The sequence below is a fragment of the Saprolegnia diclina genome (assembly GCF_000281045.1).
Source record: "Saprolegnia diclina VS20 unplaced genomic scaffold supercont1.43, whole genome shotgun sequence".
Taxonomy (NCBI): Eukaryota; Oomycota; class Saprolegniomycetes; order Saprolegniales; family Saprolegniaceae; genus Saprolegnia; species Saprolegnia diclina.
In genome coordinates, this window is record NW_008246110.1 from 346,155 (window position 1) to 372,814 (window position 26,660).

Here is a 26,660-nt window from a genome sequence, read left to right on the forward strand (position 1 = left end):
CCGCGTCGAGGCCCACGCCGACACGAGCCATGCTACGACAGCTACACGTAGAGTCTCCCGTACGCCTCAGCTTGTACTAGTATAGATATACACTCTTACCATAAGCGCTTTAGTTCGCTGAGCAGAGCTGTTTAAAGTTGACAGCAGTAAACGCTCGAGGTATCAATTGTTGACCGCTGGAATGTTGTCGCCTGTCGGAGGACTTGGATTCAGAGATGGCCGCAGCGTGAAGTAGATACTGATGGCTCGTGCTCCTACAAGGCGAAGGTACCATCGCTGGGGTTATGCACTTGGAACTGAAGAAATGGTTCTTGGCGCGTAATCCACCGCTTGGACACATTTGATTGGTGGAAATCTTGCGCTTGTACTTTCTATGGGAATTCCAGCGCTTTGATGGCAAGCAACAGGGACGCGATCCCGCCGCCTTTGACGCCGCCGAGCGACGCGCCGCTCGAAGAGCAGGACGAAGCTGACGCGCTCTGCAAGGTGTACGTCGGTCGTCTCACGCCGCATGCCAACGAGACGCACCTCCAGGCGTTCTTCCGCCCGTTCGGGGTCATTCGACACATTTGGATCGCCCGGCGTCCGCCTGGCTTCGCCTTTGTAACGTACCTCAAGGCCGCGGATGCGACGCACGCCGTCGAGGCGGTCCAAGCCATGGCCGACCCGGCGATCTTGGGCCAAACTATCAGGTGCCAGCTGGGCGGCGACACGACGTCGTCGATGCCAGCGACCGATCGGAAGCGCAAGCGCGTCCGCACCAAGAAGGGCGAGACGTTCAAAGTGAAGAAGGCACGCAAGCTTGCGGCCATAACGACCCAAAACGAAGAGGCAAGTGTCATGTGATTTGAAATATGTGTGCACTTGTCTTGTGCAATGGCCAGAGCGAGCTCGACTCGACAAAGCGGCTGCTAGGCACGCTTGGTAGCAGGAGCGCTGCGCTGTCGCTGCACAGCTCCTTCTCGAGCGGCCCCAGCAAGCTCGCACAAGGGAGCTCTGTGTCCATCTACGACAGGAACTATGCCACGAGAAATGCTTGTCGAGCCACAGACCGTGTCAAGAGCCCGCGGCGTTCGACATTGGCGACGTCCATTCTACGGCAACCCTATAGACAATCAGTGAACACCGATCCCTTACCGAGCGGGGAGGCGTGGCGGTGGGGCGCAGCATGGTGTGACTCGGGCTTGGAAGTGACTCGAGCGGGGCCAAGAGAGCAGGCCGCGCTAAACAAGAACTCGGCAGCCGTGTTGGCACAGGACTACCTAGCCGCGTTGGCAAAGACGGACTCGTTGGGATGACGCGGTGCTCCGGCTTTTGTGGGGTTGCGTCTTTTTGAATGCAGAGCGCGGGCTTTGGTAGTGGTGTTACCGACAAAGATGAGCTCCGCGTCGGTATCTTGGACCGTCCGCGAGCTGTTTTTGCAATCGTGCCGGGTGGTAGAAGTCGCTGTGGCGGCGTGGCAGCGGCTGGTGGTGCTGAGATGCTCTCGCGAATGACTTGAAGCAACTGCCGCTGCTCTTCCAACTGCGCCTTCATCGCGACGTTCTGAGCTTGGATCTCCTTGTATGCGTCCATGACGGCGGCAACGGGGGACGGTATCTCGATGATATTGAGCGCTTGAGGCGGTGACGACGGCAGCGGTAGGGTCCGTCGATGGGCTTTGGCATTTGCGGGTGGCAATTCCTTGGCCGATGACAGCGCCTTCTTCGCTACCTTCTTGGCAGCAGGAGCTTTTTGTTTTGGCTTGACCAGCTTGGACGCCTTTGGTTTCACCGCGGGGGTTGTTGCCGGCGATGTGCGTTGCTCTTCCGAATCGCTGATGCACGCTCTAGTCTCGTCCATACTTGGTGATATGACCACGATCACAGGCTCCTCAACAACAGACTCTTCAACGACAGGGTCGTTCGGTTTCTCTGGACTTGATGCTGGGATTTTTTCTGGTTCTGGGACTGGTAGTGGCACTGGAGTGGGTGCGGCAGGCTCTTCGGCCGCCTACGCGCCAGTCAACACGGCACTCAGAAGACGCGAACGTACGTGATCGATCCGAGCTTCCAACGACCGAATGTACTCTTCGCGGGTCATGCGGCCGCGCTTGGGTGGCTCGTCCACCTAGTACAACAGCCCTATTGTCGATAGGGTGTGCTTACGTGCATTCCTACTTTGAGAGCTTGTTGCTGCTGCTGTTGCTGCTCGATGGACGCAAGCCATTCGTCCCGTGACAGTTGCTGCACGCGTCGCCGGCCGCGCACGTCATTGTTTGCTATAGGTAGTGCTACCGGCGCCTTGGCTTCAAGTATCGCGGGCGGCTCGGCCATGGCTGCAGCCTTTTCGTCGGCCTCGCGTTGCTAGCTCGTGGCTCAATAAACGTCGCTAAGTTGTACGACAATATGCACATACGTGCTTGAGGCGAATCTGTTCTTGGAGCGACCGCACATAGTCTTCTTGCGTCATTTGCTGCGTGAGGCGGCGTCGACCGCCCGTCGGTGCGGCCGCGGTCATCGGAGCATCCTCCGCAAGCACAGCCGGCTCGTTGTCGTCGTCGGGGCGGCGACGGCCGCGTGGCTTGGTAGCCTGCTGCGCCGCGACCTGCTCCTGAAGCGACTTGACCCACTCGTCTTGGGACAAGGGCACAGCTTGGCCTCTTCGCCGCATGCGCGGAAACGGTGAAACGCCTCCACGAGACAAGTTGTCTGATCTTGCAAGAGACACGTTCAAGCGTGCAGTGTCGAATGTACATTAGAGTTCCCACGGCGCTTTGTCAGGGAACGTATTATGAAGGTACGTCGTGATAAAGTCGACCCACTCGGGGTGCTCTTCGAGTGCGTTGTGCGACTCGATGTAGATGAACTTGGGGTTCAGAAGGTAGAGCAGCCATCCGTTGAGAGCCGGCGACCCAATTCCAAGCGGGAGGCGGGTAGAGTACCCGAGAAGCGGCGAGACAAAGCTCACGGCTTCGGGGTGTTTTGTCGCGAGAAAATCTTGGTACTTGGACATGGGCAGCGGGCCGTTGCGCTTGCAGCGGGTCTCGATCGACCGCGCGCATTCGTCGCCGCACTGCGACACGTACGCTTCCATGGCCTCGGCGTGTACGACGTAGGGCACGTGGGGGTCGACGACAAACGCGACGCGGTCGTCGGTCGTCGGCCAGAGACCGTACGGCGCATCCATCCACATGTCGTACGGCAAGTTGATGTGCACGAACGAGTTGAGGACGATGCGCCCATCGGCCGTGATGAGGTCGGAGGGCCCGAGTGGCTTGTTGACGATAAAGTCGTCGTTGATGTAGAGAAAGCAGTTGCTGCGCAGAATGCCTTTGGCGACCATGCGGTGGAGAAGCATCTCGGTCGGGTTGCTGTTGAACGTCGGGACGATCTCGGCCGGCATGAACTCGTCGTGGAAGACGACATGGACGTTCTCGCCGAGCGAGACCCACGATGGCACTTGGTTGCGCTCGGTGACAATGAAGATGCGCTCGACGAACGGCAGGTGCGCGCGCACGGAGCGCATGCTGTACTTGAGCGCTAAGAACGGGTCGGCGTCGCCACCGCCGCCGAGGTAGTCGTCGACCGGACACTTGTGCTGGACCGAGAGCGCTTGCCACTCGGGGTCGGTCACGTTCACCCATGTGTAGACAGCGTCCATGTTGCCACTCGACGCGTTCGCATCGCACGTGTAGTGCGTATGGTTGGGCGGCAAGTCACTCAAAGACGGCCGCGCTGGGATCGCGACCAGTACGAGCAGCAGTAGCGCTGGTAGCAGCAGCGCGAGCGTTATGGAGCGCGTCCAAGTCGAAAGGTAGGCGTGAGCCTTGGGCGAAAGCGCGACGGCGAGGCGAATGAGGCCAAGCAGCACGAATGGCGACACGAGGAAGAGGTTGACGACATAGCGCAGCTTGGTGGGCTCGTCGAGGCCGTCGCCGCTGTCGCTGCGCAGGTGCTGCGATGGCGCAAAGGTGTCTCGCCAGCTCAGTAGCTCGACGACGTCGTTAATCACGACCAGTGAGATGCAGGCGAGGAGGACATGGAAGCCGCGCTTGCGGACGAAGCTCATCTCGCCGGATTATGCTAGATGTTGGTGAAGCCGAAGGTTGCAACACTATATATATGTTATGTGCATAGAGTTGGATTATTTTTCATTTGGTGTGAAACATGTATTATCTCCATATAAAATGTTGTAGGATTGTGCAAAATAAAATAAAAAGGCCGCACGACCAATGGAACGCGTCGAGTGGCTAGAAAATAGTGTGGTCCAGAAAGCTGGTCAGTTCACGCCAATGGTGGTCACATTATCCACGACACTGGCACCACGTCCATACAAGGCGCGACCCGGACACTACAAGTATGACACGACCCGGCCATCAATATTGATGTTTGCAATAGCATGCAGACGTTTTGCAGGAGCTGTCTTTGGTTGGGAGCGACGCCATAAGCTTATGGCTTAAGCTTATCTAACTTTATTCAGCAGCAGAGGAAGGGCCGGAGCGAATGGCCGGAGAAAAAAGAGTTCGATCTTTACTGTCCACGATTCTGATCGTTATGATGCAGAAATGTGGCGTCAAAATTGGTCGTTCGTATATAAGTATGAAGGTCCAAATTTACTCGTATTCCTTTGCCTCATGCAGTGTCACAGGCACCCTAGATATATACTCCGTCCCATAGTGCCCACCACGACGAGGTGAATGAGGCATACATACCACACAAGAAAGCTGTGTGCTTTCCTTGTGATTTTTATTGCATTTAGAGGCATTTCTGGCCTTCCAACACCAACCTCCTCCAATGTGCTGGCATCGCGCCAACCATTCCGCATCAACTCGATACCTTGATACACTACGATTCGGCAGGATTTCACGGGGTCGCTTCGCAACCGATCGGACACCCGAGCAGCGATGATGTACTTTAAATTTTCGATTTGCATAATTATCCTCTATGCTGTCAGCATCGTCAATGGTGTGCTGCTGCCTTTGGCGTGACGTCTAAAACAGAAGAACATTTTTGACGGCTCCACATTCTATTTGGGCAGTGACGTCGTCGCGTGCGACTTGTTGACGTTTTCGCCGTCCGTTTGGTTGGAGATTTTATTCGTGGCTGGCGTGCACTCGAAACCGTCCATTGTACCGTGTACATACGTCACGTTTGTCAGTAAAAGAAGCACCGCGTGATCTCTCCAGGATGGGAGCCAAGCGGCGGTGCACTGTCGGCACCATCTCTCCGACTGCAGGTCATTGGGAATACTAGTGGTCGATACACCTGCAGCTTCGACGGCCCAGCTGCCGCCTCTGCACGCACAGAAAGAAGCCAACGATGCGCGATGCGGCAATGTCCAACGGTGCTGACGGATTTGCAGCTCTCAGTCCGCTGCACAGTCCACAACGTTCCTGCGAAGAACACATCCTTCCGATTGGAAATTAGTTTATCGTTGGGTTCAACAAAGCATTCCCGTCAATACGCAAGGCGGATACTCCGCAGCCCATCGCACACAAAGCGGGTTGAGCACTTGTAAGGAGACTTGTTGGCGGCGTCTGGTGAGTGCCACGGCCGCTTCGATGCACAGAAGCCTTGTGCCACACTGCGCGTCGTTGAGGATAGCTTGTTCCTTGTGCAAAGGCGCCACGAGCAACAAATAATCCGTCGAGTTGGGTGCATTTTTATTGCGCCGCGTTCGTTTCCGAGGACGAGCAATCCTAGAATTGTGAATCTCTCGAGGAAAGCTATGTATCTAGTAGCAGCTTGGGAGGAGGCTGCATGAGGATGCGTCGGCCTCAAGAATTTGGGCCGCGCAAGCTGCTTTTGGATGTGGCCTTGCTCGAAATTTGGCCCGCTGTACTTTCGGCCGGTTTCTCACACGCGGATGTGAAAAACACGTGCCAAATAGTGTACACACATCAAATCGTGTGCCAGTGCGACATGCAATGTGTATCGGGTTGAGGCTGCGTCCATACAAACATCAATAGTAGATCGACCCTGTAACAACACAGGATTGCACCTAGGATGCTGCGCGAGCCTTCTTGCCCGCTTTCTGGACGTCCTTGAATAAACGTGCATAGCAAGCGCGATGGCACACCACCGTGTCTATAGAGGCGCGCCGCCGACTCGTGCTCGTGCAGTCTCACGATGACAGTATATCGGTCGGGCGGTCATGTTTATACTAATTGGCGGGTGGAAATTGCAGAATGGCACGTGGGAAATCCAATTTGCCACCCACGCTGACGCCATGGCCAGTGCTGCGACATGACGAACCATCAGATGAGCTCAAACTCAACTGTGATGCTGGTCGGCGGACATAGAGTCTGTAAGCTTAGTGTGCGCTATTGTATCAACCGGTCGGGTGGAAAAAGAATCCGGTTCCGTTGAGTTTGAGTTTCGGGGCGAACCGACCGGAGTTTCCATTCTCAAAACAAGCGTGATGCGAACCAACAGCGAGCGGGCGTCCCGCCACTCGTGGACGTCGCACATGGAGTACGGCAGCCAGGAGATGCCCGACAACTGCGACTCGAACTCATACTACGAGGACTTCGAGGGCCGGCCGATCCGCGAAGGCGGCGTGCTCAACATCTACTCGTGCGAGAACATTGGCCTCATCATGAACTACGTGTGCACGGGCTGGGTCGAGGCCATTCTGCCGGCGACCATCTACCCGTTCCTGACCAACTACCTCAACATGGACGGCTACCAGACGCAGGCCGCGTATGTGCTCATCACGCTGCCCTACATCCTCAAGACAGTGTTTGCGCTACTCTCGGACTGCCTTCCGATCATGGGCCGCCGGCGAAAGCCGTATATGGTCATTGGCTGGATCATCTCGTTCACGCTCATTGTGGTTGCGATCTTTGACACGCAGGGCTCGCCGTACTGGGCGTTCGGTGACGACAACCTTCTCGACGACCCCGAGATGTTTCGCACGGTACGCCATGGCGCCGTCGCTCTGGGCTCATAGACGACTATGGCGCGTAGGTCATCAATGCGAACGCGCCGAACGAAGGCTTTCGCTACGTGATGTACATGATGTTTGCGTCGTTTGGCTTTGTCATGGCCGAGACCGCGGGCGACGCCGTCATGATTGAGTTTGCGCAGCGCGAGCCCGCCAACATTCGCGGTACGACGCAGACCATGGTGACGCTCGCCAAGTTTCTCAGCGGCGGCGTCGGCGCCGTCATTGTCGCCATTTGCTTCAACGGCACCGAGTACGGCGGCACGTTTGGCTGGTCGCTGACGTACAACCAAGTCATGATCCTCGCCGCGATCGGGCCCGTACGTCCTTTCGCCTCTCCATCTTCCTACGATACAGAGTTGTTTCTCGTAGGTTGTTGGCTTTATCTCGTCCTTCTTCATTCCCGACCAAATCATCCTCGGCGACTCGTTCCAAGACCGGTTCCGGGACCTCTGGAGCGCGGGCAAGAAGCGCGCCGTGTGGCAGCTCATGGCCTTCAACTTTTTCAACGCCTTCTTCTTTGACGCGGTCGCGGCGCCGTCCGATATCATCAAGCGGTCGTGGGCCCAGGTCGAGCCGTTCGTCGACGGTGTCTTCTCCAACGTCCTCGCCGTCTTCCTCTTCTCGCTCGCCATGCATTTCACGCGGCAGTGCTTTCTCCACACCAATTGGCGCATGATCATCTTTGTCACGACGATCGTCACAGTCGTCATCCAGGTAGAGTCCATCCGTCGGCGTCTCTGGCGTGCTGATACCTCAGTAGTGGACCGTCGACTTTCTCTGTGTCTTTAACGTCATTCGGTCCCAGTACTTTTACATGGGCGTGCCGCTGACGTACCAGATCCCGGTCGCGATCCGCGGCATTGTCGTGAGCTTTGCGACCGTCGAGATCGCCGACGAGCGCTTCGAAGCCTCGACGTACGCGCTCATCTCGACCATGCACGCGGTCGCCGGTCCGATCTCGACGTCGATCTTCAAGCAAATCGACGCGCAGTTTCGCGCGTACAAGAACGACATTGCGACCGACACGCCGGCCGTGCGCTGGGAGGTGGCGTACTGCCTCTTGTTTTGCTACGGATCCCGCCTCTTCTCGAACGTGACGCTCTTCTTGCTGCCGCGGCAAAAGAAGGAGGCGCAGGAGCTGCGGCTCCTCGGCGACACCAACCCGCACCTCTCGATCTTTATGCTCGTCCTCGGCGGCTTTGCGCTCGTTTGGGGCGTCGCCACCAACATCATGTCGATCGACCCGAACACGGCGTGCATGCCCCTCGCCGGCGGCCCCGGGTGTTGAGCGACCGATACTACGAGCAGTCTATATGTATACTTATTCCCCTTCTTCCGACTCGGTGTCGTCGAGCGCCGAGACCCGCACGGCGTTGAAAAGGAACCGGTCCCACTCGGTGACGACCTGCGGGTCCCGCCACAGCAGATGCGTCCGCGCCGTGATGACCCCGGTGATCTATCGCACAAGAACATCGCGAATGGCACACGACCTCGGAGCGGACCTCGGCGTGGAACGTAGCATTGGTGCCGAGCTTCAGCGCCATCGCAATGTACGCGTCCGTGTCTGCACACAGCAAATGCGAGAGTCCCACGCGTCGGAAGAAGGCGGGCGCCATGCGGGCGCGCAGGTGCGTGGCGTCGCGCACGACCAACGGGCGTCCGAGCGCGAGCGCCTCCTAGAAACGGTGTAGGGAAAGTTGCACAATATTGTCATGTCTACCGCAGACGTCTTCGAGCCGCCAAACGGAAATGGATGCAGTACGACAGTCGCAACGGAGAGGAGACGCATGTACGCGTCGTGCCCGGCAACGCGCGGCAGAAGGTGCAGGCGGTCAAACGAAGAGCGGGGTAGGGTTGCTCGCAACCGAGCCATGAGCTGCTCCGTCCACGTCCTAGTCATATTCTATCTTCAGTACGGACGAGTCCATGACACAGTGTACGCGCGGCGGCCCTGGACGAGCACGACATGGCCGTTGAGGTCTTGAGCCAAGATCGCAGCCAAGACAACATCGAACTCGGGTTGCATCTTGAAGACACTCTGCGCACACATATAGATGGTCCAGTGCTCGTCAAGGTTGTAGTCGCTCCGACGACCTGGCGTCGCTGGCAGCAGCGGAGGGTCGTACCTAAACTGGCTACCGTCAAGGAATTATTCATACGGTGCGGCGATCTCGGTACCAAATGCCCAACCCCGGCAACAACACGACTTGCTCCGTGTAGTGGTCGCCGTCTCCGCCCGTACCTTCCACGTCCAAAGCCGCTTCGAGGAGCTCGCTCGAGATGAAGTAGTCGATCGCTGCGATGCCTAGTCGATTGTCATACACATATGCTATGATTGGCGCATACCAGACGTTGTTGGGTTGCCCCAAAAGAGAGCTTGGACGCGCGCCAGTCGACCAAAGGCCGTAAAGTAGTTGACCGGGTCGCTCATAATGTCGGCAAACACGAGCGCATCCAATGCTAGCGCCGCCACGTCGCGCTGGACGTCAAGCAGGTGCAGGCTCAGATGCACAACGGTGTCCACGGCCGCGACCAGTGACGGATCCGGCGCCTCCGAGACCGACGGGACCACCAGTAGGTAGACGCAAAACACCTCGCGGTCCAAGCCAGCGAGCACGCCACGCAGGAGGAGGCCGTGCGCGTGGTTGGTCAGAAAGCTCTTGGACATGAAGCCGACGCGAATGCAACTTTGCGGCCGCTTGGTGGTGACATGCGGCGCCGTCCACGAGAGCTGTGGTACGGCCCGTCGATAGAGCGTCGCAAGCGTCTCCTACCGACAAGATGATGGTGTCCACAGTCGGTACCACACGTGGGTGATACGAGAAGACGGCGGTCGTTCTTGCCGTGGTACACCAAGAAAAAGGGCGGGCGCAGCTCCGTCTGATCGCACAGTACGCATGCAAAGTATCAATGTATCGGGTGGAAACCGTGTAAAAGTTGGCAAGCGTCATGTCTTGGGCCATGAATGCGTCCAAACGAGCATGTAGCGCCGCGCGCGTCGCGAGCAGCTCGTCTTGCGTCGCGTACACGGGCGGCAGTAGCAGCGCTGCCTGCAGTCTACGCTCGTGCGAGCGATGTATCTCTTCAGGACAACCGTACCGGAAGATGTCGTTCCGGCTCTGCGCGTACGCCGTCTCGAGCATTGCGCGAGCGGCAGCCACGTCGCCTAGAGAGCCAACACGGTCGACCTCGCAACATGCCTCACACGGCGTACCGCGCTCGGCGTAGTAAATGTAGAGGTTTCCGAGGCTTTGCAGCTGCCCCGGCTCGATCGCGAGCGCCCGCTGAAAGTACGTGGCGGCGGCGTCTTCGCGGCCTCGGTACAGAAGCGCGGCGCCGAGGTTGTTGAGCAATCCAACGTGCGCTGGCGACTGCTCGAGTAAGCTCGCGTAGACATGCATCGCGTCGTCGAGGCGCCCGTGTTGCTACAGAGATGCCACATCTACCCTCCAAGACACAGTGTCGTACATGCCACACCGTCGCCAAGAGCAAGCGTCCCGCAAAGTGCGTCGGGTTGAGCTCCAGCGCCCGCTCGTAATACGTTATCGCTTCGTGGAGTGCCCCCAATGCTTGACGGACTTGACCAAGTCCCACGTAGCCCTACGCAGCGTCGCTCAATGTGGTCGTCCTTTCCCAGAATTCGCTCGACGACCTCCACGGCGAGCGGCCCCGACGCGGCAAGCAGGCGACGAAACGCAGTACTCGCCTCGTCCATGACCGAGACGCTCAACCATGCGCGACCTAATAGGCGGTCATCGCACCGTCGACGCGATGGGCATATCAGCACGCACGCACCGAGCAGATGCCATGCCTCTACGTGCGTATCCCGGTGAGCGACGACGGCCTGCAAGTGTGGTATCGCCAGGCGTGGTTCGCTGCGATCCAATAGCACTTTGGCGAGCACGACGCGACAAAACTCTGTCGGTGCGACGCGAGACCCCGTGCTTGCATGGTCCAAGGTCACAACGTCGTGTTTCTCCTGCAAGCGCCGGGTCTCTGCGAGGTTGCAGTGCAGCATCGCCGTCTTCTTTGGGTCCGTCTCGAGCGTCAGTGCGTGTGCAAAGTGGATCTCGCCCGAGTGAAAGTCGCCTTCTTGCACGGCCACGGCGCCCAGCAGCTGCCACGCGTCGGCGGCCATCGGGTCCTCGGCGACGACGCGGGCGTAGATGGCTTTGGCCTTCTCCAAGGCGCCCATGTCCATGTGGAGCCGAATGCCCTCGCGGAGCACGTCGCTCATGCTGCTGCTGCATGTGGCACATGATGCGAGGAGGATGGCGAGGACGGTCGCCACACGGCGCAGGTGTTGCATGCGGCTACGAACGCGTTGGCGTATCCTTGCCCCACGTGGATTGGCTCAAAAGTATGCAATATGCGCCAATCGCCGCCACAGGTTGGTGGGGGCGAAAAAAGTAATTCGGATTTCATACTGAAACGTAATGATATTGACCGGTTGGTAATTGGCTTGTCGCAGGCGTATTTTGACCAATCGCGGCGCAGGCCCAAGCTCCGCTTGCAGTCATTTTGCGAAAGACTTGGTCGCATCGTCATGAGCAGCCAACGCCCGAGCCAGAACTGGATCCACGAGCAAGCGGCCGAGTACGCGGACCTCGTGAACGACTCGAGCTTCGCCAGCGTCTCGGGCCATGCAAGCGACGACCCGAACGAGTACCAGCTCATCTGGGAGGGCGGCGACCTCGGCGTCGCGCTCACGACCAACCCCAGCGGCAGTGGCGTCAGTGTGAGCCGCATCACGGGCAAGGGCTTCCCCCAAGGCATCAAGAGCGTCGTGCCCGGCGACGTGCTCTTGGGCGTGAACGAGCTTGATACGCTCTACTTGACGCTGGAGGATGTCGTGAAATTCCTGCAAGAGTGCGACCTGCCCGCGACCCTTCGCCTCACACGCGTCGAAAACGTGGCCACACACATGGCCGCCAACCCGCGTCCGTCGAGCGGTCGCTCCAGTGTCAAGTCGCGCCCGTCGTACCAGCGCCAGACGTACACGCCGCCGACCAAGGTGCACGCGCCTGTCAGCGACGTCGTAACGAGCCCGACCAACGCGGGTCGGCCGCCTTCGTCCAAGAAGAAGGGCATTGCGGGTGCGTATGGCCGTACGTCGTACCAGCAGCAACAAGCGGTGTCGGCGCCATCGATGCCCAAGCCGATGCCGAAGCATCAGCCAGAGCCCGTCGTTCAGAAGCCGACGCCGGCCCCGGCGCCGGTCGTCTTCGAGGACGAAAGCGACGACGACGATGAGCCGATCGTGATGCCCACGATTCCAGCTGCGCCGCAGACGACGTTGAAGTCACCGTACATGACGCAGCCAGCCGCGACGTCGGCCGAGAAGCCGGCGCCGACCAAGTCCATCCTCAAGCCGTCGCCGCACCCGAACGCACCCATGAAGCCCCCGTCGCCGATCCACGTTGCATCGAACCACGATAGTCTTCGCTTCTCGGACGACGGTCGGCCGTCGGCGCCGGTCGACAGCCTTCGCGGCTCAGCGACGTCGAACGCGTCGACGGCGATTGCGATGAGCGAGCACATGCAAAAGATGTCGTTTAGCATCGACGACGAGCTGCCGGCGAAAGAGAGCAAGGTGCAAGAGTCGGGCCCGATCGCGATGATGGACGAGACGCTCGACGAGCTCCCGATTCTCGACAACGACTCGATCCACGATTCGTTCATCAAGCTCGTCGACGAAGACGCGGCCGAGCGCGAAATGAAGGAGGAGCTGGACCAGGTCTTTGAGGACGACGAAGATTACGAGAACGACATCGAGGGCTCCGACTCGGGCGAAGAGGACCACCAGATGGAGCTGCCGCCGTCGACGCGTGCGCCTCCGCCGTACATGCCCGAGGTCCGGGACACCATGCGCGTGACGCAGCAGCCGCCGCCACCGGGGCCATCGGTGGCCATGAGCAGCATCCACGATGCCGCTGCGAAAGGTGACCTCCGGACCGTCCTCACGATCCTTCGCCACGACAAGGCGGGCCCCGAGTGCCTCCTCAAGCGCGAGCCAAACCACGGCCACACGGCGCTGCACTTGGCCGTCAAGAGCGGGAACGTGCCGCTCGTGCAGATGATGCTCGACCAGTTTGCGGGCATGGGGCCGTCCGCAGAGCTCCTGTCGGTCGAGGACGACAAGGGCAACACGGCGCTGCATTTTGCAGCGACCAAGACGCCGCACATGGTGCACTTGCTGCTCGAGAACGGTGCGCCGGTCAACGTCAAGAACTCGCGCGGCCTCACGCCGCTTGTGATTGCGATTTTGACCAACAAGAAGGACGACATTATCATAGTCAACATGCTGCTCAAGTACGGCGCCAACCCGAACGAGATCCACGAGACGGCGACGATCGTGCACACGGCGGTCAACATGCGGCTCATCAAGGTCGCCGGCGCCCTGGTCAAAGCCGGCGCCAAGCTCGACGTCGAGGACTCGGACGGCAAAAACGTGTTTGAGAAATGCTCCCGCACGTCGCTGCGGTACCTCCTCTCGCACATTTACTACCCGCCGACGTTCATCTCGGAGAAGGAGCGGGCGGCGTGCATGCTCTGCCTCAAGAAGATTGGCTTTGGCCACCGCAAGCACAACTGCACGCACTGCGGCCGCCTCTGCTGCACCGAAGACGCGAGCGTCGCGATTCCGTTTGTACAGTTTCCCCAAGGCTTTCCCGGTCGCGTCCACAAGGGCGCCGGTGTCCTCGAGGAGAAGCGGTGCTGCAAGACGTGCTTCAACATCCTGCGCGAACGGGCCGCGGCCGCCGCGCCCAAGGAAACCGGCGGCTTTGTCTCGCGCGTCATTGGCGTCGAGTGGGATGAAGTCAACCCGAACAAGCTCCAGAAGGTCTCGGCGCCGGGCCGCCGGCGAGGCTAAGAACCGGTGCTGCGTTCGGCGCCTGGTTACAAAGGAATGACGAGGCAGATCACGGACTTGCGCTGTTTGGACTGTAATTGAGGATAGAACATACTTTCACTGTGTGTAGAGTGTGCACAGTATTGGCACTGATCTGGACCTGCATGAAGTCGAGTGGGGTACGTGGCACGACGTGGGCGGTGGCCGTTTCGTCGCCGCCTATTTATATTGTACAGGTTTATTATGCATACGAATGCCAAGTGATAAGTACATATTTTAAAGAAGTCATCGTACGTTTAAAAATTCGAAGGATAAGTATACAAAGATATAGTATACTGAGGTTGATTTGCTTCGACAAAATTCTATTATAATAAATTGTTGGCCAAAGCAATGTGACTCGGTATTTGTATGCTTTTGCTTGGGGAAGTGAAATTATATAGTATAAGAGGTTTGGACGCGCTGAAATACTGTACCACTCTCGGCTGCGTAATCGCCGCAAATGGTGTGAAGCAGACCCTGGCGACCTGGCCGCTGCCCCACTGCGCCCACTTGATGGCCGCGTGGATCACGGCTGAACCGGCACGTTTTGCTATAGGTGAATGGCCGCGGATGCTCACTAACAGCCTTGCATGTTGTCTCTTGAACGACGTCGTGCGAGAAGATATGCTGCATATAAGCGAGCATTTTGTTCGAAGGACTTACGATCAGCTTACGACGAGTCCGTCACATGCCCCATTCTTTATGCCTGCAAGATTACACCGGCCGCCCGTGATGAGCTTATATCGCTGGAGTTGGCATTCGTGAAGCTCAGGATTAATTCGAATTATGAACGCATCTGGACACACGCGGTCCTCCTTGCCTTGTTGCTCGTTGGTCGTCCAGGTATAATATATTGCCGCCTTGTTCGTCGTGCGCCTTGGCGCTCTGACAACGCAACAGCGTTGCCGAAGCCGAGGGAACCACTGTGCTACACTATTTCGTTATGAATGGGTACACCATTTCCAGCCTCAGTATTAATTGTGAAAGGTTCGGTTGTTTGTGGCGTGGGTGGTCCCGCGGTCGGGCTAGTTTCTTATTGACTGAATCGAGCATGCTCGCCCGCGCCGCCCGCCGCTCCATCCACAGCACCGCGCTCCGCGCCGCCGCCGAGAACGCGTCGGCCGCCGGTGCCACCAAGGTGACGTTGAACCTCAACACGCCCCACCAGTCCTTCTACAAGAAGGCGGAGGTCGACCTCGTCCAGATCCCGGGCCTCGTCGGCGAGTACGGTATCACGGCGCGCCACACGCCGATCATCTCGCAGCTCAAGCCCGGTGTCATCATCGTGCACGAGGAGCGCGACAAGGTCGTGAAGAAGTTCTTCACGGCCGGCGGCTTTGCCTTTACGCACGCCGACTCGGTCACGGACATTGCCTGCGTCGAGTTGGTCAAGGTCGAGGACATTGATGCGTCGGCCGCCGAGGCCGGTGTCACCAAGTACAAGCAATTGATGGACCAGGCCGCCCAGGGCAGCGTCGAACGCGTCGAAGCGCAGATCGCGTACGAAACCCACGTCGCCATGGTCGCCGCCTTGGCCGCGTAGACGACTAGTGTGTGTCTCTCTTGCTCTTATAAATCCAAGCGTGCCAATGATGTAATACTACCATCCGCGTTCACGCCACCTCTCGCTTCTGTGTTTGCCTACAGGACACCCGACGCGACGCGAACGCTCTTCTATTCCTATGTTAAATATGGCGAGACGCGGATCAAAGCCACTCATTGGCGTACGCGCTCTCGTAGCTCTCGACAAAGGCTTCGAACGCTTCGTTCTCTTGACCGTCGCACTGCGTCCAACAGGCTTCGACGACGCGCAGCATGTCGCTGCGGAAGCCGGCGACTTCGTTGTACGTCGAGTACGCCTGCAGGATGCGCGTGACGTGTCGCTTGGCCCGCGACGAGAGATGACTGCTCGTCATGACATGGCGCGCAATCGCATCGTACCATGGGCAGCGGCGGCAAGGACATAGGTAATCGGAGACTATAAAGGGCGACCGCGCACTCAGTGAGAAGGGTCTGTCGTCAGAGAACGGCGCTCGCTTCCGGTACGTACAGGCGAACGTCGACTCGTCATCGTCACACAGCACCGTGTCTTGTGAACACTCGGACGAGCACGTTGTACTGTCGCGGTCGTCGTCGTCCTCGTTGGCTTCGTCGCCAGCGGCAGCCTTCCACGCCATCGCAGTCGCTGTGGTCGTCGTCGTCTTTGCGCGAGATGCACCTGCGGATGGAAACACAAGGCTGAACTCGTGGCACACTTGGTCGTAGGCGTCAGTTCCCGACGCTGCCACCGGCGGGTCGATGCTGACCGGCTGCGGGGCCACGAGCACTCGCGGCCGCTTGCGCCGGCCACGCTCCGGAGGCGCGTACTCGGCGCTGGTGGTCCGATCATTGGCGCCGTCGCTGCTCGGGTTGCACGCTGCGGTCGGCGCAATGTTGCCCATCACGATAGTCGAAGGCAATACAAAATAGCTCCACTCAGGATCTTGGTCGTTTCGCTGGTTCCACAAACGGCGGCCTGCGATTCGCTACGGCATTCCATTCATGCGGGGCCAGGATTCGCTCCCATTCTCCACGTATGCCCAATCATATCGCTTCACGAGCACCTTTATAGCCAATCCGGTACCGTGTAGGAAGCACGCGCCATGATTCGCTACAATGAAAGCCATCCACCAATCCGCTGGCGAGATGGTGCACACAACGCACCAATCACAATCGACAGCGAAGGCTGGCGCGAGATTCCCTTGCCGGCTCCTTGAGTTTGAGCTTGGGCTTGACACAACTTGTGGTCGGCTCAGGCGCTGCAGCAACGACTCCAAACGTAGACTCGTATCGTGTATAGATAGTGTTATATATTTCGTTTAGTATGCGATAAATCAATAATGACAACTGAGATCGCCAGCTTCAATCGCGCTCCGATCACCGTTCGAGGTGGCAGACCTTGGCGAGGCAGAGCCAAATAAGGCTTTGGAAGATCGCAATCATCGCCACGAGCGCAATCAAATCGTCAAACCGGTTGGCGTAATCGTATGCGCCGTTGAAGAACTTGGTGACGAACGCCGTGACGGTGACCGGTTCCTTGGTGAGTGTGTCGAGCACGAGACGGACGTCGCCGTGGAACTGCGTGACAATGATCGCTTCGACCATGTAGTGGAGCGGGCAGAGCCAGTACATCCACTGCCACCCCGAGACGAGCGTGTTGGCGTCGATGAAGAAGCCGGCAAAGATGAACATGATGCCCGTGATTGCGCCGCCGAGGAGCACGGCGACTTGGTGCGTCGAGACCGCGACGGCAAAGAGCTGCCCGATGAAGGACCACATCGCCATCGAGAGCGTCATCACGAGCCAGTACCATGTCCACGCGGTCGTCTCGGCCGAGAGGCCAACGCTCCAGTAGAGCCCGTGCACGTAAACAGCCGCGAAGAAGCTCGTATAGACAAACTCGACAATGAACATGACGAGGACGTAGGCGCCGGGCGAGTACATGTTGGACATGCGCTCGCGGTAGAAGACGCCACGCAGATGCATCGTGAAGGGAATCGCGGCCGAGAGGAAGCTCGAGCAGATGAACGACGACGAGACGTTGATGAGGACGAGGCGGGACATGACGTCCGTCGCCGTCGTGATCGTCTGCCCGGCGTACATGGACGTGAAGACGAGCGCGAGAACGATGACAAGGATGAGTCGGGACCGGTTGAACGACGGCGACCGCCAGTAGATGGTCCACTGCCGCTGCAGAAGCGCGCGCACTTGCGCACCAAACGACGCGGTGAACTGATCCGTCTTGGTCATGACACTGCCATTCGGCACCATGGCCTTTTGGAGCATTGCAATGTTGTCCTTGCTCAGCCAGCTCTGACTGTAGAGCTGCGCAAAGTCGAGATAGGCGTTGGCATCGGTCGTGCCGGCGCCGATGCAGTTGAGCATGTACGTGGCCGGGTTCTCGCTTGGCTGCATTTGCGGCACACTCTCAAACTGACCAAAGTACTCGAGCATCTCGGACGACTCGAGACCGAGCGGGCCGTAGTAAACCAAATGGCCGCCCGACTGGAGCAGCAGCAGCTTGTCAAAGAGCTCGAAAAGGACGGTCGACGGCTGGTGGATCGTGCACACGACCGTGCGACCCGACTGCGCAATGCGCTTGACGCACTCCATGACGATCGTGGCGGCGCGCGAGTCGAGACCGGTCGTCGGCTCGTCCAGAAAGAGAATGCTCGGGTTCGAGAGGAGCTCGCCGCCAATCGTGACGCGCTTGCGCTCGCCCAGCGACAAGGCAAAGAGCTGCGCGTTGGCGCGCGCCTGGAGCTCGAGCACGACCAAAACATCGCGCACAAAGCCCGCGCGCTCGCCCGCAGACGTCGACGACGGCAGCCGCAACGCCGCGCAAAAAAGGAACGCCTCGACGACCGTCGACGTCTCCTCGTAGATATCAAACTGCTCGCAGTAGCCCATGAGGATATTGAACGTCTTGCGGTCCATCGGGTGGCCGTTGACATACAGGTCGCCGGCAATGACACCGGCCGTCTTGCGCCCGGCGATGACGTCCATGAGCGTTGTCTTGCCGGCCCCCGACGACCCCATGAGCGCCGTGAGCGTCCCGGGCTCAAAGCAGCCGTGGATGCCCTGGAGCAGCTGGCGGCTGCTCTTTTGCTTCTTGGCGCCGACTTGGATCGTGTACGAGAGGTCGCGGAAGGCGAGCGTCACAGGCGAAAATGCGAGGCTGTTGAGGTCGCTGCGCTCCGATTGCACGGAGAGGGACGCGGCGTCCGGGGGCGTGCTCACGGCGTCTTCGACCTTGTGCGTAAAAGCCTGCTGGTGGCGCACGCGTGCATATGCAACCATCGTCAAGACGCTCAAGACGACCGCGTAGCCAAAGAGAAAGACGAGGCCGAGGCCAACGTAGGCGCTGTTGGTCGAGAAGCCCATGGCGCCAAGTGCAATGTCGCCAATGCGACCGCGACCGGGAATCACCGTGTCGTACATCGGGCGGCTCGAGAGGTACTCGTTCTGCGCCAGCGTCCGGAGGGCCCACGTGATCGGGTTGGACCAGTAGAGCCAGATCCACCCGGTCGCGATCTGGGCTTCGGGTTGCACAAAGCCGGCAAACATGAGGTGCATGAAGATGCCAAAGAGCGCAATGACCTTGGCCAAGACGCCGTCGACCGAGATCGACGTGATGAACTTGAAGAACTGCACGTAGCAGAGACTCACGAGGTACATGGTCGCCAGGCAGACGAGGTAGTGACCGCCATTCGGGTTGAAGTCGGCGCCAAAGTAGAAGGGCACCGAGAAGAGAATCGCTTGCGGCAGCGTCCAAACGAGCTCGAGGAGAAACTCGGAAATGACGATCGTCGAGACGGGAAAGAACTTGAACTGGAGCTGCTTGTAGAGGACCTTTCGGCGCTCGTACACGGCTTGGACCGAGCTGAGCGTCGCGAGCGCTTGGAAGAGGATGGCCAAGTAGAAGAGGCCGATCTTCATCGGCGCGTAGTGCGGCTCTTGGGACGGCGTCTTGGCTTTTGTCGCGATACCGAGGAACACCGTGCCGAGGATCGAACCGAGGACCAGTGCGTTGGCCATGCGCGACTTGTTGAACTTCTTGTCCCGCAGCGACTGCTTGAGGATGCGACCAAACACAACGCGGAGGCTCTCAAAATACGGCAGCGGCCGCCGACGCGCCTGCACCATCTTCTCGCGCGGCCGTCCGGACGCCGCAATCAGCTCCTTCCCGAGCGCGGCACCCAGGTTGCTCTGGTAGAACACGCCCGCAAACTCGGCCGCCGACGTTGGCAGCGCCACGCTGGACGCTGCCTTTGCGTACCGCACTCCCAGCGGCGTCGTGACCTCTTGCAGAAAGTCCGCAATGTCCTTGCGCGCCGGACAGTGGTACCCGATGCTCTTAAAGTACGGCACGAGCTCGGTGCGCGGGCCGCAGTAGACCATCTCGCCCTTGTCGAGCACAATGATGTTGTCAAAGAGATCGTAGACTTCAGGCGGCGGCTGCAGCATCGACATGACCACCGTCTTCTCGAGCAGCTCGGCCATGGTCCGAATCGCATTCGCAATGTCAAACGTCGTCGAGGCGTCGAGGCCGTTGGAGAACTCGTCAATGAGCAGCGTCGGCGCACGACCGGTAAGCATCTCGCCGACGGTCACGCGGCGCTTCTGACCGCCCGAGACGCCGCGGATCATGTCGTCGCCGATCATCGTGTCGGCGCACTCGGTCAAACCAAACACCGAGATGAGGATGTCGACCATGTGCTCTTCGTTGACGAGCAGCGGGTCGTCATGCGCGAGCTGGCCCACGAGGCACTTGTGGGCAAACGCAAACGTCTCGTGCACGGTGAGCGTCGCAATGTGGTGGTCCTGCTGCTGCACGTACGTCGTGAGCGACGCGAGGTCGACCTGGTCGGGCGCGCACCCGTTGTACGTGACAGTCCCCGTGAGCGTCTCGTTGGATCCGGGTTTGGTGAGACCCGCGATAAGCTTGAGCAGCGACGTCTTGCCGCAGCCCGGCGGGCCGAGCACGAGCGTCATGGTGCCCGGCTTGAAGATCGCGTTGATGTTGTGCAGAATGTACTTGTCAAAGTACTTGTGGTCGCGCGCCGTTGTCTGGAGCGACGGCATACTCGGCGAGACCGTCTGGATGCTCGAGTCGGTGATGGGCAGCTCGGCAATGTAGTCGACCGAGCTCAAACGGACCTCGCACGTCGGGAGGGACGCGACGGCGCCGATCTTGTTGCGCATCTGCTTGATGAGGTTACGAAAGCCGAGCTTTTGGATGTTTTCCTTGGTGAAGACCATCGAGTAGATGCGCTGCGTCGTGAGCGCGTCGTGGTTGCGCTGGCTCATAAAGATCATTTCGTCCGTGACGCCGCTTTCGTACAAAATGTCTTCAAAGTGCACGGCGGGCGTCGGGTGGTCCAGGGCGCGGCGCTGCGGCGAGAGCACTTCTTCGTAGCTCCAGGCGTCCGGCCCCGTGTTGGAGCGCAGCACAAAGCGCGCCGACATGTTTGTTGGTGTCGAAAAGGAAATGTGAGAACTGGTACACGTCGCTGCAATCGTTGGCAATCCCTTTGCCACGGGACGCAGCGACCGAATCTCTTTGCTTTTTGATCTTGACAACGTAGGACGGCGTCCGATTGGCTACGGACCCAAGCTGCGCTTAGTTGTTGGGCGCCAGATGGCGCTAGAAAGGCGGTTGTGTGTGGGGATGTCAAGATGTAATGCAGACACGATGGACGTTATCCACTTGGTGTCTCAGCACACGGCATCGACGCGCTCTCTACATGTGTTGGGGATCACGGCACCGATTCCGTCGTTGCGAGTGGTCGTTGTCATGAACCTGGCCTGGTTGCTCTCCGAGTCGTTGAACTCCATGAGGTGCAATAATGCTGCTTGTGGTGGCCAAGGAAATAAGGACATGGGTCCCGGTGATGACTTGCCTTCCAGCTACACAAGACTTCCGTACATGTATAGGCTGCGCTTGACAATGGAATGACATTCCTATAGCATATCGCAGCCCGTCGGGCTCGAAACGCGTTGGGACGTCGGTTCATAGAGTCGATACCGCTGGAGTCGATGACCGCTGTGGGATCGCGATGGTTTTCGACGACTGAAAATTTCAGATCTTCAAGGGGCGCGACGCGACGCTCGTCACGAAAGGAACTCGCGAATGATCACACATGTGTGTCAGCCCTCTGTGCACACTTGACCATATTGTGTGCTTCGTCGCAGACCGTCCGATTTTCGTTGAGTACAAACTGCACACTGCGGCCGGAATCGTAAATTCAATGCCGCGAATAGCCATTCCGGGAAGTCTCTCGCTTGCTGGGGCACTGCTCCATCGCGAAATCGGGGGTTCGATGCGGTCGCTTGTAACCTCGTACCTATGGACATGGACCTGCGTGCGTCGAATGCGAATGAAATTCTGCAAGAAAGCCTATTTGGTTCACCATGACGAAGCGCAATACGACCCAAACAACCACAAGCAAAATCCATGGCTACTACAGTAGCCCCACTGAATTGTACTATTTGGAAGAAGTCAACTACATTGTACGACAGGAGTGCTGGGATGTGAACCAGATTTCCAGCAGATTTCTCGGATGTTGAGTTTGTTGAGAAATCGCACTCGAATCTTCCGCAAGGGTACGTTTTCCATTTTTCATTGCTTCTAGTGGCAAGTGCACGAAGTCGCATGGGGAGCGGGTGGCGACGCCAAAGCTCCTGGAGAACGTTGAGCTCGAGAATTCACGGCGTTGATTCTGCTGCGCACCACCAAACCACCCTGTCGCGTCTGGGTGACTTGTGCGAGTAAACTGTGCGAGCGCGCAGAGAAGCCCTTTGGAAAGACTGGACGCAATCGCAACAGCGACCAGTAGATGCAGATCGTGCAATTGCGATCGTCACCGACGAGGCTCTATGTCGAGGCATTCGGTCATTGTCCATGGCGATCAAACGCGCTTTAAAGTGTTAACCTACCCGTCTCTCTTGCGCGTGGCGACCTCGTCCTTCTCCTCGGCACACAAGCGTTCTGGGTCCAACCCGAGTTCTCCTACCTGTACTGTGCAGAGGCTCGCTACGATCCTGTCGCAACAGGGAAGATCGAATCACCGCCTTCGCTCGTGGTTGGCAGGGTCCAACACAAACGACACGACGTTCGAATAGCAGGCGACCACCGTCAATTGCAGGTTCGTGCAACGGCATTGGTCCGCAAACGCCACGCCCTTTGGAGGCGACTGTTTGCTCGATGACGCGAAGCCGTCATGTGGGAGCTGTACGGCATAGCTCACGCGGTGGACCGCCCGCCGCTTCATAATGGCAGCATGAACAACGACCCTTCACACTGATGGTTCATAAAGCTTGGTCACCAAGTGCTTAACGCAATTTTATTTTCACCGCCGCCACCACGTCGCGAGTGGGCCAACGACTGTGTTTGCTCAGAGGCAACCAGTTCCAATCCCTGCCAAGGGAGAACGGAGGCAAGCTTTGGGGCTAAACCAGAAATCGGGTGTGGCACGGCGGGTGACTTTAGCCCAGGACGTCCACAGCAAAAAGTGCTTGGCGCCGGCTTCGTCTGCACCACCACCGGAGGCTACGGCGGCGGCGGCAAGGGCGGTGCCGACTGCCGGTGGTGGCGGCTGGAACACCGGTGCTACGGGCGGCTACCTCTGCAAGGTCTAACTCGTCAAGCGCCACTTACTTGTATCGCCCTCTTGCGTAACTTGTCTGAATAGAAACGTCATGTTCCTTGATATTGCATCTACTGGCAGCGGCTCAAGCTCAACGACGTGTAGATGCTCCCGACGTTGCTCAAGCACTGTGGGTCTTGGGCGCCCACGGCTGCTGGCGCTGATCGACTCGAACGCTTTGAAACAACTGCGTCAACTCATTGTCGTTCATAATCCCTCTCGAACGCCGCTTTGTTCAAACGCTGCCAGACCTCGGCGTCGCTCAAGCTCGCCGGGCCCTCTCAAGAGCTTTTTCATGTACTACTCGTGGCCCTCTTTGGCACGCTGCCACGCGACTCTCGACGCCACTCTCGTCATTCGACAAGCGCCTCAGGAGCATTTACGATCTCAAGGAGCTCAACACCATTGAGAGGAGCTTGAACCGATGCGGTCGTCGATGCTTGTCCCGGCGTCCCCACGCACGACGCTGTCAAAGACTTCGGTGCGCGCGTGTGGCAATCTTCTGCCAGCAATGGTGGATTATACATCTCAAACGGTTAGTTGCATTTAGTTAGTTTAGAAATTAATAGATTGATGAAAGGCCTCTAATAACGACGGCCGCCACCGCGGCCACCACGACCACCACCGCCACCACGACGGAAGAAGTTGCCACCCTTGCCGCCACTGCGCTTCCCCTTCATCTCAACGAGCTCTTGCGGTACTTCTTGCTGCGCTTCGGTGAGAATCTCGACAAGCTCCTTGGCGCAGCCGGCGTCGCTCTTGGTGAAGAGCGAGAAGGACTGGCCCTTGGCGCCGGCACGGCCCGTACGACCGATGCGGTGGACGTAGTCTTCGATGCCGTTCTGGCCGTTGGGCATGTCGTAGTTGATGACGACGCCGACGTCCTTGACATCGAGGCCGCGCGCCGCCACGTCGGTCGCAAAGAGCAGGTTGATCGTGCCCATCTTGAACTGGTTCATCGTGAGCGTGCGCTCGTGCTGCTCCTTGTCGCCGTGGAGGGCGCCGACCGCGAAGCCGTCGGCCCAGTACTCGTTCGCAAAGTGGTCGCACGTGCGCTTGGTGCGGAAGAACACGATCGTCTTGACGTGCTTGGTCAAGTCCGTGTTGGTCGGGTCCTCCATCTTGACGACCTTGTCTACGAGCTCGGCAAACTTGATGTGCTTGTCGCTCTCGTCGCACATGATCACGTTCTGCACAATGTCCTTGTTGGCCTGGAGCACGTTGATGTCGCCCATCTCGACTTGGACCGGGTTGGTGAGGAACTCGCGCGCGAGCTTCTGGATCGCCTTGGGCCACGTGGCGCTGAAGAGAAGCGTCTGGCGCTGCGCCGGGATCTCGGCCACGATCGACCGGATCTGGGGTTCGAAGCCCATGTCAAGCATGCGATCGGCTTCGTCAAGCACGAGGATCTCGACCGAGCGGAGGTTGACCTTCTTCATCGTGAGAAGGTCGTTGAGACGACCGGGCGTCGCGACGAGGCAGTCGACGCCAATCTCGAGCTGGCGGATCTGCATGTACTTGGGCGCACCGCCGTAAATGCACGCTGTGCGCACGAACGGCTTGGCGCGGCTGAACTTCTTGGCCTCGGCCTCGATCTGCGTCGCGAGCTCGCGCGTCGGCGCCAGCACGAGGATGCGCGGGTCGCGCGTCGGCTTGGTGTTCTTGGAGATGTGGTAGAACGACGGCAAGAGAAAGCCCACGGTCTTGCCCGAGCCCGTCTTGGCGACCGAGATCATGTCCTGCTTGGTGAGCGCGATCGGCCACGACTGCGCCTGCGTCGGCGTCGGCGACGTGTAGCCCGCGCGCTTGAAGCAGTCCTTGATCTCGGTCGTGAACGGCGTGTCGTCAAACTCGAGGATCGGGTCCGGGCACGCATAGTTGGCCGTCGGGCCGCGGATCGTGATCGAGTGCTCGGCGCGCCATGCCACGCCCGCTGCGGTGCTGGCTGTCGGCGCCGTGTTGGCGACCTTGGCGGCCTTGCCGGCGCCGTCCTCGTCGCGCTTGCGCTTGGGGGCGGCGTCGTGCTTCTTGAAGGTCATCGTCATGCTCCTGAGCTGGCGAGTGCAATTGTACCGACCGCTTCCGCGGACCAATCTCTTGGGAGAGCCAATCACTTGCAAAAATTGGTTGGTCAACGCACTGGCCAATGAGCAGCGACCAAGACGCTTGCATGAGGACTTGTGCCGTTTCCATTTGGGTGCGTCTATCCTATTTTTATGATTGAAATCGGCCTTTCGGACCGAAAATAGGCAGCCCGTGACGTGGCGCCAGCAGGCGCCTTTTCGCAGGAACCAGAACATGGTAAGTATCACGACGACACGCCCACCACAGACTGACCACAGACCACAGGACGAGGGAGACTCCGAATCAAATGATGCTCGATACAACGCCAAAGAGTGTATAACGCTTGGACCATTAGCGCGTTAAACTAAATCATGTGTCACACCCAGCTCGCTCCCATCCCCCAGTACCGGTCTGGTACTGCAGTACTACTCCGTCCCATATTACTTTGCGTTTTTAACTTTAAGTGACCGTGAAAAATCGAGTTTTGAAAGTTTCGAATCAGTCAAACCAGCTTTTGATTTCCTCTATCAATTGATACAGCTCGTGTCAAAATTATGCCCATTGAAGACTTCTGTTCTTGGCGTTAAAAACGGTCACTCGAATCGTTTTGCGAATCTTTCACCGGGCTTGATGTTTGTATCAGGAATTGGGCAAATCGAGTTTTATTAATATTACTTTTCCGGATAACATACTCAAAGTACGTCATTTTTCCGGAAATAGAATAAAAATAAATTATTACTGTCAATTTCTACCAATCACAACCCCGTATTATGCGCAAGCCAATCACAAGCGACTTCCGCTGCGAGGTCGATTCGACCAAAAACGCAAAGTAATATGGGACGGAGAGCAGGTAGCAAAAACGACCGACTGTCGTAACTTGATATTTGTATGAATCGAAGTTCGCATAGACAGCACTAAGAATGCATGTATAAGCTGGCTACCACTATTCGATACAAAAATAAAGGTTTTTATGGTTGTCTTCATGGCCCCCAATGAAGGCGTAAATCATATAGCTGGAGGCTGGCGTTGTACTACACATGATATTCATGCTTTTCTAAGCTGGCTAAGCCCCATTGCATCGTGCAGTTCGACGTATTTATGAATTTATTGCCTGTCCAAATTGGGTCCATTCGCAGCGATGTCGGTTGGGTGCGCTTAGAATTGTATATGCCACATCTCCCAAATTCACTTCCAAATGCGTCAAATGCAAACCCTTCAAGACTAATGAAGAAACTAGTTCGTTGTTGTGTGGCGCATGATATTTAATGTCTTAAGATCATAATGGTATCAACATTTTGTCGGATACGCTCGTGTTTGGCGATGTTATGGCTTTTCCAAATTTTAAGTGGCGTTTCCATAGACGTGATCAGGTTATTTGATATTCCTAGTGCTAAATCCACGCAGATTTGTTTTTAAATACACAACCTTCGAACTACGATCTCGTATAGTTCATTGTAAGTGATTCGTTTTTGCTACCTGCTGGGACGGAGTAGTATGTGCTGATGAATTCTGCCGCGTCGATCTCTTGAGCGGTCACCTCTGTGAATGACAACACAGTGGAGCACCGGAAGGCGTAGAGTGGTGGG

The 26,660-nt window shown here is 58.0% G+C and overlaps 10 protein-coding genes across 10 annotated transcripts; 4 read left to right on the top strand and 6 right to left on the bottom strand.

Moving 5' to 3' along the window:
- The first annotated feature begins 377 nt into the window (after positions 1-377).
- SDRG_11706 (hypothetical protein) lies at positions 378-885 on the top strand. Its single transcript, XM_008617755.1, has one exon. The coding sequence runs from the start codon at positions 394-396 to the stop codon at positions 844-846; it is 453 nt and encodes a 150-aa protein (XP_008615977.1). The 5' UTR covers positions 378-393; the 3' UTR covers positions 847-885.
- A 171-nt stretch (positions 886-1,056) lies between these two features.
- SDRG_11707 (hypothetical protein) lies at positions 1,057-2,652 on the bottom strand (the record flags this gene model as incomplete). The annotated part of the gene is made up of 7 exons (XM_008617756.1): positions 1,057-1,094; positions 1,138-1,258; positions 1,369-1,828; positions 1,886-1,992; positions 2,035-2,109; positions 2,160-2,345; positions 2,398-2,652. 7 exons carry the CDS (start codon positions 2,650-2,652, stop codon positions 1,057-1,059), a joined length of 1,242 nt encoding a protein of 413 aa, XP_008615978.1.
- Positions 2,653-2,736: 84 nt separating this feature from the next.
- SDRG_11708 (hypothetical protein) lies at positions 2,737-4,050 on the bottom strand (the record flags this gene model as incomplete). Its single annotated transcript, XM_008617757.1, has 1 exon — positions 2,737-4,050. The coding sequence occupies one exon, from the start codon at positions 4,048-4,050 to the stop codon at positions 2,737-2,739; it is 1,314 nt and encodes a 437-aa protein (XP_008615979.1).
- A 2,352-nt stretch (positions 4,051-6,402) lies between these two features.
- Positions 6,403-8,239, top strand: SDRG_11709 (hypothetical protein; the record flags this gene model as incomplete). Its single annotated transcript, XM_008617758.1, has 4 exons — positions 6,403-6,900; positions 6,951-7,247; positions 7,300-7,644; positions 7,691-8,239. 4 exons carry the CDS (start codon positions 6,403-6,405, stop codon positions 8,216-8,218), a joined length of 1,668 nt encoding a protein of 555 aa, XP_008615980.1. The 3' UTR covers positions 8,219-8,239.
- Positions 8,240-8,251: 12 nt separating this feature from the next.
- On the bottom strand, positions 8,252-11,167 carry SDRG_11710 (hypothetical protein; the record flags this gene model as incomplete). The annotated part of the gene is made up of 13 exons (XM_008617759.1): positions 8,252-8,386; positions 8,433-8,606; positions 8,651-8,822; positions 8,871-9,056; positions 9,109-9,235; positions 9,277-9,700; positions 9,751-9,810; positions 9,858-9,987; positions 10,030-10,096; positions 10,145-10,355; positions 10,399-10,530; positions 10,583-10,671; positions 10,726-11,167. The coding sequence occupies 13 exons, from the start codon at positions 11,165-11,167 to the stop codon at positions 8,252-8,254; spliced, it is 2,349 nt and encodes a 782-aa protein (XP_008615981.1).
- A 291-nt stretch (positions 11,168-11,458) lies between these two features.
- Positions 11,459-13,908, top strand: SDRG_11711 (hypothetical protein). Its single transcript, XM_008617760.1, has one exon. It carries the CDS (start codon positions 11,477-11,479, stop codon positions 13,802-13,804), a length of 2,328 nt encoding a protein of 775 aa, XP_008615982.1. The 5' UTR covers positions 11,459-11,476; the 3' UTR covers positions 13,805-13,908.
- Positions 13,909-14,813: 905 nt separating this feature from the next.
- Positions 14,814-15,448, top strand: SDRG_11712 (hypothetical protein). The gene has a single exon (XM_008617761.1). It carries the CDS (start codon positions 14,874-14,876, stop codon positions 15,363-15,365), a length of 492 nt encoding a protein of 163 aa, XP_008615983.1. The 5' UTR covers positions 14,814-14,873; the 3' UTR covers positions 15,366-15,448.
- A 32-nt stretch (positions 15,449-15,480) lies between these two features.
- Positions 15,481-16,308, bottom strand: SDRG_11713 (hypothetical protein). Its single transcript, XM_008617762.1, has one exon. It carries the CDS (start codon positions 16,261-16,263, stop codon positions 15,529-15,531), a length of 735 nt encoding a protein of 244 aa, XP_008615984.1. The 5' UTR covers positions 16,264-16,308; the 3' UTR covers positions 15,481-15,528.
- A 388-nt stretch (positions 16,309-16,696) lies between these two features.
- SDRG_11714 (hypothetical protein) lies at positions 16,697-20,837 on the bottom strand. Its single transcript, XM_008617763.1, has one exon. The coding sequence runs from the start codon at positions 20,828-20,830 to the stop codon at positions 16,739-16,741; it is 4,092 nt and encodes a 1,363-aa protein (XP_008615985.1). The 5' UTR covers positions 20,831-20,837; the 3' UTR covers positions 16,697-16,738.
- Positions 20,838-23,530: 2,693 nt separating this feature from the next.
- Positions 23,531-25,109, bottom strand: SDRG_11715 (hypothetical protein). Its single transcript, XM_008617764.1, has one exon. It carries the CDS (start codon positions 25,053-25,055, stop codon positions 23,595-23,597), a length of 1,461 nt encoding a protein of 486 aa, XP_008615986.1. The 5' UTR covers positions 25,056-25,109; the 3' UTR covers positions 23,531-23,594.
- Positions 25,110-26,660: the final 1,551 nt, after the last annotated feature.